The sequence below is a fragment of the Megalops cyprinoides genome, chromosome 3 (genome assembly GCF_013368585.1).
Source record: "Megalops cyprinoides isolate fMegCyp1 chromosome 3, fMegCyp1.pri, whole genome shotgun sequence".
Taxonomy (NCBI): Eukaryota; Metazoa; Chordata; class Actinopteri; order Elopiformes; family Megalopidae; genus Megalops; species Megalops cyprinoides.
This window is the reverse complement of record NC_050585.1, coordinates 11639826-11655196: the sequence shown is the minus strand read 5'-3', so window position 1 is coordinate 11655196 and position 15371 is coordinate 11639826. Positions and strand designations below refer to the sequence as shown.

The 15371-nt window shown below is 46.0% G+C and overlaps 1 protein-coding gene across 2 annotated transcripts in view; it reads right to left on the bottom strand.

Moving 5' to 3' along the window:
• Nucleotides 1–105: 105 nt before the first annotated feature.
• The window catches only part of atp2a3 (ATPase sarcoplasmic/endoplasmic reticulum Ca2+ transporting 3), a 63282-nt gene continuing 48016 nt past the window's right edge, over nt 106–15371 (bottom strand). Inside the window, exons 10-22 of one of the 2 annotated variants that reach the window (XM_036523247.1) lie at nt 14383–14485; nt 12902–13033; nt 10750–10866; nt 10162–10380; nt 8984–9319; nt 8047–8267; nt 7486–7688; nt 6745–6830; nt 6043–6176; nt 3517–3634; nt 2804–2921; nt 2493–2524; nt 106–866 (exon numbers count right to left, since the gene is read on the bottom strand). In XM_036523247.1, coding sequence (XP_036379140.1) covers nt 2520–2524; nt 2804–2921; nt 3517–3634; nt 6043–6176; nt 6745–6830; nt 7486–7688; nt 8047–8267; nt 8984–9319; nt 10162–10380; nt 10750–10866; nt 12902–13033; nt 14383–14485 — 1792 coding nt within the window. In that variant the 3' untranslated portion in view covers nt 106–866; nt 2493–2519. The remainder of the gene's footprint in view (nt 867–2492; nt 2525–2803; nt 2922–3516; nt 3635–6042; nt 6177–6744; nt 6831–7485; nt 7689–8046; nt 8268–8983; nt 9320–10161; nt 10381–10749; nt 10867–12901; nt 13034–14382; nt 14486–15371) is intronic. The other variant, XM_036523246.1, reaches the window with a different exon arrangement.

The following is a 15371-nucleotide window of genomic DNA, read 5'->3' as shown; positions in this document are numbered from 1 at the left end:
AGAATGTTGAGAGGTGAGGGGGAGGAGTGGGAGGATGTCACAGGGGAGAGAGGAGGGAGAGAGGGAGGTAGCGGGGGAAAGGAGTGGGAGAAAGAGGAGAAAGGGGGATGTGTAAGGGAGACAGGAGTGACAGAGAGGGGCGGAGTGACATTCAGAAGAAGGGAGAGAGTAAGCCACTGGCTGGGTGAGCAGTCTGAGCAGCGAGACAAGCGGTGATCTGTCCTCGATTCAGCTGCCCAGGGGGTGGGGGTTGGCGGGGGGTTGGAGCAGAGGCCAGACGGACAGATTGGAAGGACAGACCACGTCCTTAAAGGTAGCGAGACCAGGGTTGGGCCGTCACCCGCAGGCGGACACGGGCCTGGAATCCAACAGGGCAGCGGTGGAGAAAGGGGGGGAGAATGCCACCAAAATGCTCCCGCCCATCTCCGTCTGCCTGAGCCACACCTCTCTGTCACAGCCCAATTCCAGACACCGCCGAGTCTATTGACTCCGCGACCCGTCTCAAACACACGCCCTCCCTCCCCCCTCTCCCTTCCTCCCCTCCCTCTGGTCCAGTTATTGCACTGATATGTACAGAGACAAACCAAAAAAATCATCAAACAGAACAACAAAAAGCAACAAAGTCATCAATATATTCGCAGCTCGTCCCGCGCTCTGTCCTAGACACACACGCGCGCACGTACACTCACACAAACACTCTCCGACACATGCAGAGCCCTGTCTCATTTCTAGTGGTGGTTGAACATGCAAGACTTTTGGTGTACGCAGGGCTAAGGGGTGGAAAGGGTTTTCTTTGTCAAAAAAGGGGAAGAGGGAGTCTTAGAATTTCAGCTGCCTTCTCTTTATGTACTTCTTCTCCTCTTCTCCTGTAAAGAGAGAAACATAAAGTCAGTGGAAATAGGCAAGCAAACTGGGCAGTGCCTAATGGCTATACAGACAAAACGAAGAGACAGGGAAATGACAATCACTACATTCATTTCACAGTTCACATGTGTTATCACGACTTGCCTTCACAGACTCCAGTCATTTAAAAAAAGAAAAATGTGGTCATGCTAATGAGAAAGCATTTGCAATACAATAAAGATGTGCAAGTCGGTCAAAACAAAAGAGGAACTCAGTGATTTTGAACATATGTGACAGGGCTCCACACTAACCTTTTTCAGGTTTCCCTCACACTTAACATATTTTGTTACTTGCAGTGAATTTAGGGTGTCCACTTCAGAAAAATGTAAGGGCGGCTACCAGCTCAGAGGGCTTGCTAGTATTAGATTTTACTGTTAGTCTTTGATAAAAATTACTTTTACTAAACCCACATTTTTCACTCTAACAACCAAAAAATAAAATTGAATAAGCCTGAGTTACTACTGTGAAATCATGCTAAAAATGTGTCAATGTGTCAGTGAACCATCTGGCTGAAAAGGCTTATAACCACATGAACTTGTGTCCCTGCAGGGTTACTGAGGAACAGTCAGGAGCTTTGCAAAGACATATTTTCAGACAGTGTTCACACAATTTTACATAAATCAGATATTAATGTCTTTAAGACCAGAAAAAAATAAAGGAGGTTGCAGAGCAGAAATGAACAATGTATTTGACACATTAATTTCATTCACTAAAATTCATAAACTGAAAGTTCTGAAAGACATACTGTAGTTTTCTCCATTTTCAACCTGCAAGTTGTTGGGGTCTGCTTCTGTGACACCATCCAAAAACAGATGTTGATATAAATCTAAAATATACGTGGTTAAATATACGTGGGCATATGTCTAAAATAAACGTGGATTTCATACGTCATTCCAAACTAGAAAAAAATCCTAGCAAATCTGTTTCATACTCGCCTTCTTTCCATCCCCCTGTTACCACTTCAAATATGTGTATGAAAATTGTCTTGCTCAGAGAATATGATATGTTGGTTATACTGTACACCCCATTCTCAACGCGTTTCCTAATGTTAAAGCAACAGTGCATCAAAGTTAGCAGTTGGTCAGATTAGTTCTGCTTTCAGGTTTACTTCACTCTTACTTAACTTACTGAGTAGCCTAGATGATGCTGTTCAACCAAACAATGCACTACTTCCCCCTAGTGGTGTTACTTTGACTTCACAGTCAGACACAAAAGGAAACCATCACCAAATATATACAGCATGTCCATTCTTGGCAGTTGCAATGCCTCATGGCCAGTGTTTGGTTGCCCTGGGAAACTCAGTAAATGTTAGTGTTGAGCCTCAATGCATAAAATGTCTTGTTGGGCCCAGGCCTGGGTCTTGATCTATTGTGTTTTGGAAGAGGGAGGAAGGGAAATGCGAATTTTTTTACTTCCTACCAGACATCTTAACGCATTGCTTGCACTGGGAGATATGGCTGTTTTAGAAACTGAAGCAACAGAAAGCCACTATGATGAACTGGTGACTCTAGGATGAGCACTGCTGTGCAAGGCGTCCCTACATGCCATGGGGAAGATGGAGACAGAGAGGGCGAAGGATAGACGTATACCTTATCGCAGAGGGCAAGAGAAGAAAGTTAGGCTGAAAGTGAGGAGAAAACACAGAGAGCATACTGAATCGGAGTCATCAGCAAACAGACATCTCCACCCCTCCCCCTCCATCCTACCATAAGTCTGCAGCTCAAACATGGCAGAAGAATTTGCTTTACGGGAGCGGCTCTAAATATTGGAATATGTGCTTCGATCACTGTCACTTAAATTATGATAACGTGCGCTGAAGTGCTCCCACGGTCTGAAATTGATGCGTGTGAGGTGTCTCTGTTTGCCATCGCCCTAAGCAGGATCATGGGACACGCCTTACCTTCTAGGTGGTGGCGGGAAATGTACTTGAGGGCCTCGTCTAGCAGGATGACCGGGATGGAGATCTTCAGGACCACGATCCACTGGGACCAGCGCAGAGGGGTGACTTGGAAAATCAGCTGTGGAGAGGTGGAAAGGGTGAGGGAGAGGCAGGGAGAGGAGGCCAAGCGACAAGGACAGTGTCTTTCTTAAACTCAAAGAATTCTGAAGATTTCTTTGGAAGGAGGAACGCCCACAGAACTGGAGGAGTAACACATATAAAGAGAACTTTGGATCATTAGGTTCCCCCCAGTGTTAAATGATAAGCCTGGATAGCTTAAACAGCCTGTTGTCATCATTCAATGTTTTTGAGTAATTGCAACAGTGTAGCTCATCCAGTTAATTGTCAGTCGCTGTGAATATGGTATTGTAATGCAAGTAAAAGTTCCTCTGAAGGACAACTGTAAGGACCTACATTTTTGCTTCATCAATATTTTTTTGCGTGATGCCTATTGTCTACTGTAATTCTGGCAGCTCTGTAGTTAGCAACGATTTTGTGGCATATAATGTGTGTTTGATGTATCATGCCATATTAACCTTTATAAGCTCATCCTAATAAGAACATCTGCCCTATAATAAAATAAATTATAATAATAGATTTATTTATTTATCAATTGAGACATAGCCGACATGCATTGCTGCATCCGGCTTTGTCTGTCAGCGCAGTGTACTCACAGGCAGGGGCTCCACATAGAGGATGAGGAAGTGCAGGGACAGGGACAGGATTATGGCTCCCAGCAGCCAGATGTTGACCCACGGGGGCATTCTAAGTAGGGACTGGTTCTCAGACAAGCTGGAGGGACAAACCAGGGTCTTGGATTCAACCGCATGGCAACACTGAGCAGTCAAGCACAACCAAAAACAAGAAGATGTGTATACTGCTGGTACGATGATGGCCTTATCACACAATTCTGCCCGGTTTTAGAGCTATACTGAGTTTTAAACGAAACAGGGTTTATACAAGACTGGGTATAATCACTTTTGTCATCTGTAGGTCGTGAAAACACTAATCAGTGTGGCCACAGAGACGTAATTTACTAACTCATTTACATTATTAAATCAAAAGGTCTTTGTGGCACTTTAATTTTTAATCGGGTAATTATAATCAAACATGTCTTTTATTAAATACTCAAATACTGAAATTGCTGGAGTGTATATTTGCCCAGGACAACAATATTTTAATGCTTCAGAAAAGATTAATCACTGTCAGGTCAGCAAAGATTTGTGTATGTAGATAAAGCTTAGTATTCTGTCCTTTTGATGAAGTTACACCTAGATCTGTGAGGGCAGCACGGTATAGTCAAAATCCATACCGTAGGGCAAATTCATACCGGTATACTTTCTATACCGTTTATACCGTCCACCCCTATATACAATAAATCATATGGACATCCTATTTAGTAAAGGAATCAATTTTCATATTCAATTTTGCATCCCAAACATACTTCAGTCACTCCCATGTCTCAGTTTTCAGACTCTCCCTTTTCTCCTACAGGACCTCAGTCTGACTATTAAGCCATGAGTAGGAGTAGCATTTCAGAGCAATGACCGTTATGCCATCTGACTGGACAACACCAGCCAGTAAAATGCACCAGCTGTTAAATGCACAAAAGTCCCTCAGTCAATACAGCATTTAAGTGTAAAATGGCACAGAGCTTAAGTGCTAAGTGACAACAGCAAATTAAACTTCCTCCTTCACCCTCAAGGGTTAACAGTAATGGAGCATTCTGCGGTTGCTGTGCAATCACATCTCAGCTACCCATAGACCCAACACAGAACACTGTACATTTTCCTTGCATTATTACAGCCCCCTGCTGAGGGAAAACGACACCAGGGACCATGATGCCTCATGAATATTGGCAAAGATTTGTACTGCCTTTTTAGGTGGCAGGCCCAGGATATTCTGCAACGGTTAGATGAAACTGAGCAGTGATTCATCTGAAAGGACAAAAGGCTTAACACAAAAAAATGCCTTCCGCCTCATCAACACTAACCACATGGAGGCGTTTTCTTTTGATCAACAGTTATCCTGTTCCAAGATAATTGTGACTAATGTACAAATAAGGAGTTCATACATTCCATCTGAGATGACTTATGTCCATATGTCATGTGTCATTTCTATCAGAATGACAGATGGTTTGAATAAAAGAAGTGATAACATTTTAATGAAAAATATATTTATATAATTGCTGCAGCCATTGTTATCATTACATGTACATTGTCTTAAATTGAATCCATTTAAACGAGTCCCAACCAGAGCTCTGACACTCTTGTTTAGCTCCTACATTGCTGAATGTAAACATGTGGTCAATCTGTCAATTTTATAGTGTGTCTCTTGGCCTGGGACATGCACCACAAGTTTACTCTTCTGCCTGCCAAACATCTCTTTTTTTTTCTCCTGAACAAATGTTTTTTATTTATGAAAATACGGGGTTTGGTTGGCGTGAGGAGACAGGGTACTTCCGATAGGGTCTGCCCTGGGGAACTGTGAGTCAAACGCTGGCGGCGTGCTGGGACTTCTCGCTGCCTCCTTTTTCCCCAAACAACACGATGACATCACCGAGGCAAGCACCAACACGGCGCGATGCTGCCCGCCCTTTCCCGGAATGAGCATAATGAACCAGGCCGTGAAAAAGGCTTATTGTCCCACTGCACATGTGTTTATGTGCTGCTGATCTGAGAGGAGAGGGGAAAACAACTGAGAGGAATGATAATGGGAGGCCTGAAAGGCACCCAAGGGTGAGTCTGAGAGGCCAATAAATCTCAGAGAAAGCGTTCAGTTAGTCAGACTGAGCATTTGAAATTCTGCCCTTCGAGGCTATTAATCTGGCCTTACGGGGCACTTGAGGTTCACTTTCAAGTTATGAAATTTATCTCCAGAACACACAAAATGAATTTCAACTTTCAGTTGATTAGACATGTGACATGAATGCTGTGAAATAAATTACTGATAATTTTTTCCAGAGAATAGCCCTGGAGGCCCTTTTAGCTGGGAGAGATATTTTCTGTACCTTTTCATTAACAATTCAAGTTTATTAAAAAAAAAAAAGAAGAAGAAGAATCGGAACTGCCTGTGCTGCCCTTTAAAGCGCTGCAACTGGCTCAGAAGTGTGGTAATGGACTGGGGCCGGCGAGACTTTCTCTGCTAATTAGTCACAAAAGCACTCTGCGCTTCCCGCACGCTGCGCCGCCGAGGCCTACCTGTTGAGAGCGTTGAACATCTCTATGGTAACCAGCACAGAGAGGGCCATGGTGGTGGGGTAGCGCGACTCGAAGATCTCGCAATCGATCCCGGCGAACATGGGGTTGTCTTCAGTACACTGCATGAAGTGTCTCTGCGGGAGACGAGATCAAGGCTTGTGGGGGAGGCGTGGGTGTCAGACAAGCAAGCCAACAGCCGAGCGCTTCTGTTACCAACGGAGGATGCGGGCCGCGAATGCCTCCATCGAATATTTAAAATACACACTTAGCAGCACATTGTTTTTCCCCTTGCAGATATTGTCTGTTGCATTGCATATTGGTTGCATCATTTTACATTAATCACAGTGTAATACATTCTTAATGTATTTAAATGAGGTCAGTTCTAAATTGCACCAAAATAGGATGTCTAATGACTACTACTACTGTGACTTTTGCTATTGTGCTATTGCTGCTACCTCTACTACTACTAGTACTACAGCCACTGCTTGTAAAAATAATAATAACATTTATAATGATAATAGTAAAACAGCATAATCTTACAGATCTATGATCTATTCATGCTACTGTGCTCCACAGTATCAGATGGCAGAGAACAAAAGTAATGCATAAAGTGCATAAACACTGAAGCAACAGGAAGTCACCTGACCGCCGGGGGACTCTGTGTCTGAGGGATGTACACAGAGAGGTGTGCTACATACTTACCAGCTGGTAAAATGAGACCTGGGGGCCCTGCTCGTCAAAGAGATACCACCATGTCGCTGCTCCCACGGTCCCCAGGCCAACATACCCTGCAGGACAGACACAGGTCAAAAAAGGTTAAAGGTTACAGTGGGTTATGGATAAAAGGCCATGACTGGACAAGGCTACAGTTACCTTAAGGGGCATCTTGCAAATGCATGAAGTTGTTATTCCCACTTGACTTCCCCTAAGTTGTCACACAGTCCATCTCTGAGGGAAAGTCAATTTGATCACACCATGGGAGGGTTGGTTAATTGGGAGTTGGCAGTGTATGGAACCGGACATAACTATAAAATCTAAGGTTAACCCTTTCGCACGTATGGTCACAGGGGTGTGATTAGCCCCTTTTGTGTATACGGTCAAACCGGTGTGATTAGAACACCAGATTGGAAAAATTCTAGCTAACGTCAGCTTTGAGGAAACAGTGATTTAGCGTTACAAAGTATAGCAAATGCAGCGGTGAAAAGTATGAGAAGCTTAATAACGGTAATGAAAACATAATGAACCATGTAACGTAGCACACACGCTACATAGCATAAAATAAGTCACATATGAAAGGGTTAAAATCCATGGTGAGGCACTGCTATTTTATATGCTTGAGCAAGGCAATTCACTCAAATCGTTCTAGTGAAAATGAAGAATGTAACCCATATAAGTCACCCAGGTAAGCCAATAACCCATGCAATGCAGGGTTCCAAGGCTAACCTCCGATGGCCAGGTATCTGAAGAAGAGCCAGCCAGAGATGAGGGGCTCCTTGGGGTTGCGGGGAGGCTTGTCCATGATGTCCAGGTCTGGGGGGTTGAAGCCCAAGGCAGTGGCAGGGAGTCCGTCAGTCACCAGGTTGACCCACAGAAGCTGTACTGGGATAAGCGCCTCCGGAAGGCCCAGGATGGCTGTCAGGAAAATGCTGGGGGGACACAAGAGGACAAGTCTGAGTGGCAAGCTTCCAGCCTCCCAGCCAGAGGTGCCAACAGCTACCCACTGAGGCTGCAGAGGCTATTCCAGGACACCCCTTCAACTATCAGTGCTCTTCATCATCCTGGATGAGAACCTATTTATAAAGCCCCAGTTATCATTATAATGTATCATTATGTAAGCCCCAGGGCTTATCATTAACTGAAGAGATATAGGGTGATGCGAACATGAGATGAATCCCGAGTCAGGATATAGACACCCACAGTGAATCGTGTCTTAACCATCTGTCCTTGTTTGCTTCACAGGGAAGCAGAGCACAGGGGTTGAGTCAGAGGGGAGCAGACCCTTACCAGACCACCTCGCCCACGTTGGAGGAGATGAGGTAGCGGATGAACTGCTTCATATTGTTGTAGATGGCCCGGCCCTCCTCCACGGCCGCCACGATGGTGGAGAAGTTGTCGTCAGAGAGGACCATCTCCGAGGCCGACTTGGCCACGGCCGTGCCGGACCCCATGGCGATGCCAATCTCGGCCTTCTTCAGTGCAGGGGCATCATTCACCCCGTCACCTGTCTGAGAGGGATCGGGAGATGACGCGAGGTGACACTCGAAAAAAAAAAAAGACTGCCAATATGCTTCCCTCCATCAGACTGGGACTTTACCCACACACCATCAAAAGCCAAATCAGAACGACTACCCATCATTCCTTGCAGGAAAACTAAAAGCAGACAGCTTTTCATCTTAATCTCTCTCTTGGTCGATCGATATTTTTCTAGACTGGAGCTCAAGTGTATGTGAAAACACTCCCTCTGATTAGACAGACTTGCCGTCAAGCAGACAGATTAAGGGACACGGTACAATGAAAGGTTATGCCACAGTAGCTTAGCAATTAATGCCGCATTGTGTCTCTGAATGGAGTGTGTCAGTTACAGACGCCTGAATAAGCCTCCTGTCCCAAGACGCTGGCAGACAGCATGAGGCGACAGAGCACGAACAAAGATGACACAGGCTGATACTGGTACCTCAGGGAATTAAAACACATATTCTGCCTGTGTTTCAGGGCAGCCCAGGAACACAAGAGGTTGAGCTACAATCTGACTGAACATCCTGATGTGGATGATTGTGCAGGCACAGGCTGTAGAGGGTATAGATTTAGCAACATATGGACTACACAGGACTTTTTACTCTCTATGTTGACAGATTTGAAGGCCCGTTTGAATGGGAGTCGTGGAGCTCTGACATTGCTACCCAGGCTGGGGAAAGCCTTTTGCCAGCCGAAGCACGCTCACCATAGCGGTGATCTCGTCGAAGGACTGCAGGTAGCCCACGATCTTGGACTTGTGGGCAGGCTCCACGCGGGCGAAGCAGCGGGCCTGCTTGACCGCCTCCCGCTGCGCCTCGGGCGAGAGGTCGTCGAACTCGCGTCCCGTGTAGGCCTTGCCGATGACGTCCTCGTCCTCGGTGAAGATGCCGATGCGACGGCAGATGGCCACGGCCGTGCCCTTGTTGTCGCCGGTGATCATGATGACGCGGATGCCCGCCTCGCCGCACAGCTTGATGGAGCCGATCACCTCTTTCCTGGGGGGGTCGAGCATGCCCACGCACCCCACGAACGTCAGGCCCGTCTATAATGTGGAAGGGGGGGAAAGGTGTAAGCAAGGGGGCAGCAGTGTAGCATAGTGGTAAGGAGCAGGGCTTGTAACTGAAAGGTTGCTGGTTTTATTCCCCGCCGGGGCACTGCTGTTGTACCCTTGGGCAAGGTACTTAACCCACAATCGCCTCAGCATATACCTGTACATAGCTATATGTAGCTGTATAAATGGACAACATGTAAACATTGTAACCTGTGTAACTCGCTCTGAATAAGTGTGTCTGCTGAATGACAATAATGTAATGTAATGTAAAGTACCTGGTGCTGAGAAAAAACAATAGCGTTTTCTTTAGTGGAATACGAGCATGTCCATGGAGAACTAAAACCAAGTAATAGGCGACTGAAGCCTAATGATTCTCAGCATGGGAGCAATTATCGCTTGTTAATGGAGACTGAATAGTTTCAACCATGGTGTTTTTCTATGGAAAGCAATCTTTTTATTGGTTCATTCAATGACTGACAGCACATGACTACTCCACCAAATACAGGGATGAGAAAGTCTCATAACCAAATCATACATACAAAATCCATTGACTCTTGATTCGTACACTGAATAGGTAAAGGTATCTACATAATTAAGATGTATGGCACTCCACAATGTCTCATGCTAGCTGACAGCTTAATCTGTTTCACAGGAGAAACTCAACGGAAAGATCATCATGTTGGTTTCATTGATGCCAGGTGCTCAGCCTATATCCCCACACATCCCTTGTTTGGAGGAGGCATGTCTGTGTAAATCTCAGGCCCATGCATGATCCCCTTGCCCAAGTCCCACCCCCCCTCCCTCCCTCAAGCGGACTGCCCTGGCTGGCTGACCTCATACTCGGCGAACTTGGCGGAGTTCTCCAGGTCCATGTCCTCCCTCCTGGGTGGGGAGTCGCGCGTGGCCAGGGCCAGGCAGCGCAGGGTGTCTCTGCCCGTGCCCCAGTCCTTGATTAAGCTCATCAGCTGGTCCCGCAGGGGGGCGGTCAGCGCCACCTTCCCGGTGCCCACACGCAGGTACTGGCAACGCTCAATTACGCTCTCGGGGGCGCCCTGCAGGAAGGTACAGTCATCAAACACGCCACATCCTTGCTTGCCTGTGCCTTTCACATCTAATGTACGCCTGCACAAGAGTGTGTGTGTGTGTGTGTGTGTTTGTGTGTGCAGAAGACCTGCAGGGTAAGGTTTAATGAGCCAGCAGTGATTGCAGCTGGCTACTTTGAGAATTAAAGTCATTTCATCTCTTGAAACAAGTCATCTGTAGCACATCTATATGTGTTGCAGGTCACAACACATCTCTAGCAACAATAAACGACTTGTATACATGTTCTGTGGGACAACAACACAATTCATTATGACCCCAGGCCTGAGACCAATTTTTTTGTTGCTGGTGGGAATGTTGTGTGGGCCGTTTCCAGATACCTTGACAAACATTCTGCTCAGGGAGCCCGGTTTCGTCGGAGTGCAGTAGACGGACATGGACTTGCGGTCGCGGGAGAACTCGAGGGTGAACTCCTTCTTCATCAGCTGTTTGATGACCTGCAGCGAGAGGGATGGGGGTGGAGGGGGGAGAGCTGTCAGACGCACGCGGGGCTCGGGAGATTGTTACAGACGGCCAGGTTCCTGGCCACCTGTCAGGCCCAGGTGGTTGTTGAGGAGCCGCGGCGCTGATCCCTCTGCTCTCTGACGCAGACAGGCTGACAGGCCTGTGGTGAACACACATCACTCCCCGCACCCGTCTGGGGGAAACGGGCGGCGGGGCAGCGCTGGGAACCGTGCCAGTCAAGAGGCTCAAAAGCACGCTCTGCTTATCGCGGATCCAGCCCCACGCTCAAACTGGACAGCGTGGCCAAAGATACTCTATTTACTGAACAGATATTCAGCTCCGGGTGCTTAATACTGAGAATACGGGTTCTGCCGTTAAAATGCAAAGCATCCTGGTTTGCTAGCTCACTATGATGCAGGGGTATGGTCAAATGTCCATTGTAAGCACAGTGATGTGATCAGCGCAGAAGCCTCCTGTTACCCACCGGAACTTCCTAGACATGCAAGTAGAAACACAGAGGGAATGCAGGACTTTTTAACCATCTCTGGTACAGCCAGATTTGCCTTAGGGAAGTCAATTTAGTAATTTGAGAATAGAATGAAATTTTTGTAATATCTTCCTTTATTTTTATGCTAGCCATTTTCTTCGTATGCATTACAATTCCTCACATACTGGGTTTCACCTCCACCTATATGTCTAATTGTTGAAATATGCATATATTATGCACATGCAAAAGCATACAGAACATGCACTCAAATACATATTCTGAAGTCATGCCAATGGAAAATTAAAGGCAAACTGAGGGTTCCTTGTACAATTTCTTTTAGATGGAAACACTTGAAATCTAAAATGATGGCTGTGACATTAATACATTTTCCAGGAGAATCGCCTGAAGTGAAAATGAATTTATGAGGTGGGTAATGTGATTGGAGAGAGAACCGACTCTGCTCACTGAAGAGCTCTCCTCGCTGGCTGGCATTTCTGTTCTGTTCTGTGACCACTAGGGGTCACCCGTGTAACAGCTGCTAGATTGACATCCCGATGACGTTTTCAGTCAAGTTTCTGGTAAACATTTGCTCCACCCAGTCAGAACCCAGACATATCTGACGTTAACAGATGATGTGAATCGGCACACAAGGCACTTGACAGATGCCCTGATAAAACCATGCGAGACCATATTAAGCCAAATGCCTCGTCTTTCCATGACAAGACAGAAGAGGGCCAAGCGAGTCTCTCCGGGGCTCATGAGAAAAAAGATTAAACACCGCTTTATGTCTCTGTGTAAGACAGTTAACAGCCAAGTATGTTAAAAGGAAACCAAGTCCCTTTTTTTCCTGCTGAAAGCCCTGACACTGACTTGAATGTTTAGCTAACCCCTTCATAAACTTATTCTTGTCTAAATATTATTTCTTCCGAGGGCCAATGTCACCGGAGGGGCTTTTACTGGTAATTAAACCGATGGGACTTCCAGCAGCCCTCTCCAGAGTTCAGCGGAAAACTTGGAGTGTTATCGGTCATCCGTGAGGAGCGTTTCCCTGCCTTGGCTGTCCCTGTCACCCCCCCTGCAGCAGCGTGAGACACGCAGTGTGCTTCTGACAGACAAACACCTTCCTAATCGAAGGAAATAAACACTTTTTTCTTACGCCAATCTTTAATTCGGTGTGCAACAGAATGCAACTCAGTGAGAGACGGATTACTTGTGACGCAAGTCTACCTTGGTCATCACAGTACATTTAGTCAAAAGAACATGTAAAGTACCCCTACTTTGAAATTGTAAAGTTTAAAAACTCAGGCTTATTTTGGTTTATTCTGGAGTAAAATGTTTAACTGACCCCTCCATTGACATGACATTTATTATGCTTGTTGAGATTAAATGCAGGGAACCACAGCACCTGGAGCCAAACTTGCAAATGTAAGTATCACTGCTCACGGTAAGCATAAGACTGTCTGACATAGAAGTCTAGGGCTTAAACGGCTGTGCTACTGGAATGCCTGTGTGCTTGTGCTGCACCATTTTGCCGGTCTTACCGAGTTGCACACTCCAGCCCGCTCCACCTTGCTCAGCCCTGATAGGTCGGTCTTGAAAACGTTCATCTTCTCCACCAGGGTGGTCAGCGCCGTCTCCGTGGCCTCGCCGACCTTCTCATACACGCCCTTGGACTGCAGCGTGGGGATACACATAGAGAGAACACTGTCACACGACTCGATGACACTTTTCACTTTTTACAAAAAAAAAAAAACCATAAACATAAACAACCAGGAGTGGCTTTCTGGGAAGGGCTCTGACACAGATAAATACGCGCCAGGTGATGTCCTGAGGAGTTTGTGGATAGGACCCACGCATTAGGGCCCTACCTACTTTTTCCCTTCGCCTGACTTGAGTGAATGAAATGAGTCTGCATGTCGCAGACCGGTGGCTCTTTGACCGCAATAACAATGTTCCCTCCGTAATAGGACCTGAATGTCTGCAAAGAGGGATACCAATATCAGGAATCTATTTGAGTGTGTGTGTCTGTGTGTGTGTGTGTGTGTGTGTGTGCGTGTGTGTATGTGTGTGTGTGTGCGCACTCATGGAAAGACTGGCACCACTCTGCAGCTGTGCCTTGCATGTAAACAGTGCAGTGTTTTTCTGTGAGATGTGCTACTTTGCATAGCAACCCCCGTCTCATTTGTGTAAAAGGCAGCGATGCATTACAGCTTTGAGCCCGATTTATCCACAGGCAGAAACACAGCCTAATGGGGCCACAGTCTAGGAGAGGAGAGTCAATGTCTCTGCACTTCTTCTACAGCACATTTTTACAGCACTGGCAATTACAGTGTTGTAGAAATGTGAATGTCTTTGTGCCCTTTGGTGACAGACCATACAGAAGAGACCTTTTCATCCCAGCAAGGCACTAAATCAAAGGACAGGGACAATGATACCGCAGAGACCTCCACTCGTGGTGTCAACTGCAGAGTTACTGATAAGCAGGGCTGTGGGGGGTGAGTTACTCCCTGCATAAACACATTGGGGTGACCCATTTGACTGTGGGCAAGGATGTATTGTGCAGCACACCAAAACAGGGACACACCCCAAGAGAACGCAGCAAAGAACTGGCTCATGCTGCAAAATCTGCTGACAAAGGGACAAAGACGGAAAAAAGCACCAGGCTGCTGTCACCTCAGCAGAGGGGGAGACCAGAAAGACGGCAGATTTTCACAAAGGAAGAGCTGGTTGAACAGGCACTACTCAGGGGAATGGACTACTTTGGTGGGTGTCTTCACTGGTACAGTTCAGTGGTAACAGAGAGGTACTACAGTTACTTTCAGGGACCCACTCAGTAAGTGAGTGAGCAAGTGAGTGTGTCAAGGATGTTACCACTTCTAGGGCTTTAGCATGCCTTTAGCACCCTATGAGACACACACACACACACACATTCACACACACACACACACACACACACACACACACACAGCATCTGTGCAGAAGCGATGAGACCGGGTCTGAGATGGAGGAGAGGGTCCCTCACCTCGTTGTAGTCCAGGGAGGAGTCGTTACACATGGCACAGATGGTGGCCAGTTCCAGCAGGCCGTCGTAATCCCCGCACTGAATGGGACGATCCCCCTTAAGCCTGTGGGAGCACAGTCCAAGTCAGCAACACTACGAGGTGGCGGGGGGGGAGTTGCTCTGGCAACCGTCACAGAAGAGATAGCGAAGCGAAGGCCACATACACAGAGATTTTTTTAATGATATTGACACAATGGGAGTTGCACCTAGAAAAGTAATGATGCCTTTTAGATCCTGTTTGTTTTATCTGTGTTCCTATTTTCAGGGCTTTCTGACTTTTCGCAGAGAGCAGTAAGAGAGAATAAATGACAGTAAAAACAGACACTGGATGAAAACTTCTCAAGTCCAGGGGACCCATAATGCACCTACTCATTGCACTTTATTGTACTATGCGCGTTCACACTTTAGACCTAACCTACTTTTATTCCAATCGTGTGGATTACCACGTGTGCTATTTAGGTTGTAATCTATCTGGGGATTTTACTGAACCTGCAGAACCTGCGGAGTAGAACAGACTAGCCCCCTTGACAAAAAGTTCCACACTTACAATACCAGTCAAGAAGTTTGGACACACCTGATAAACAGAAATCTTTTAACTTTGTTTCTTAGACATATAAATAGTGAAGTTGATATCTACATATGAATTTCTTTCCAAAAAAATTATTTTTAAAAAATATTTTTTGGCTACTTCATAGAAAATATAAGATTTGTTTTGCTTAGTTTGATACTTTTTAGGTCACTGCATAATTCAATTTGAGTTTTGATGTCTTTACTATTATTCTACAATATGGAAAATATTGAAAAAAAAAGAATAGATATTGTTTCCAAACTTTTGACTGGTAATGTACATTGTAACCTCTTGGTGACTCTGTTTTCAGTAGAAGAACCACAATTTTGCAACCTGGTTGCAAAATGATTATCAGTGAAGGTGCAGAAAACAACAGGTCTGA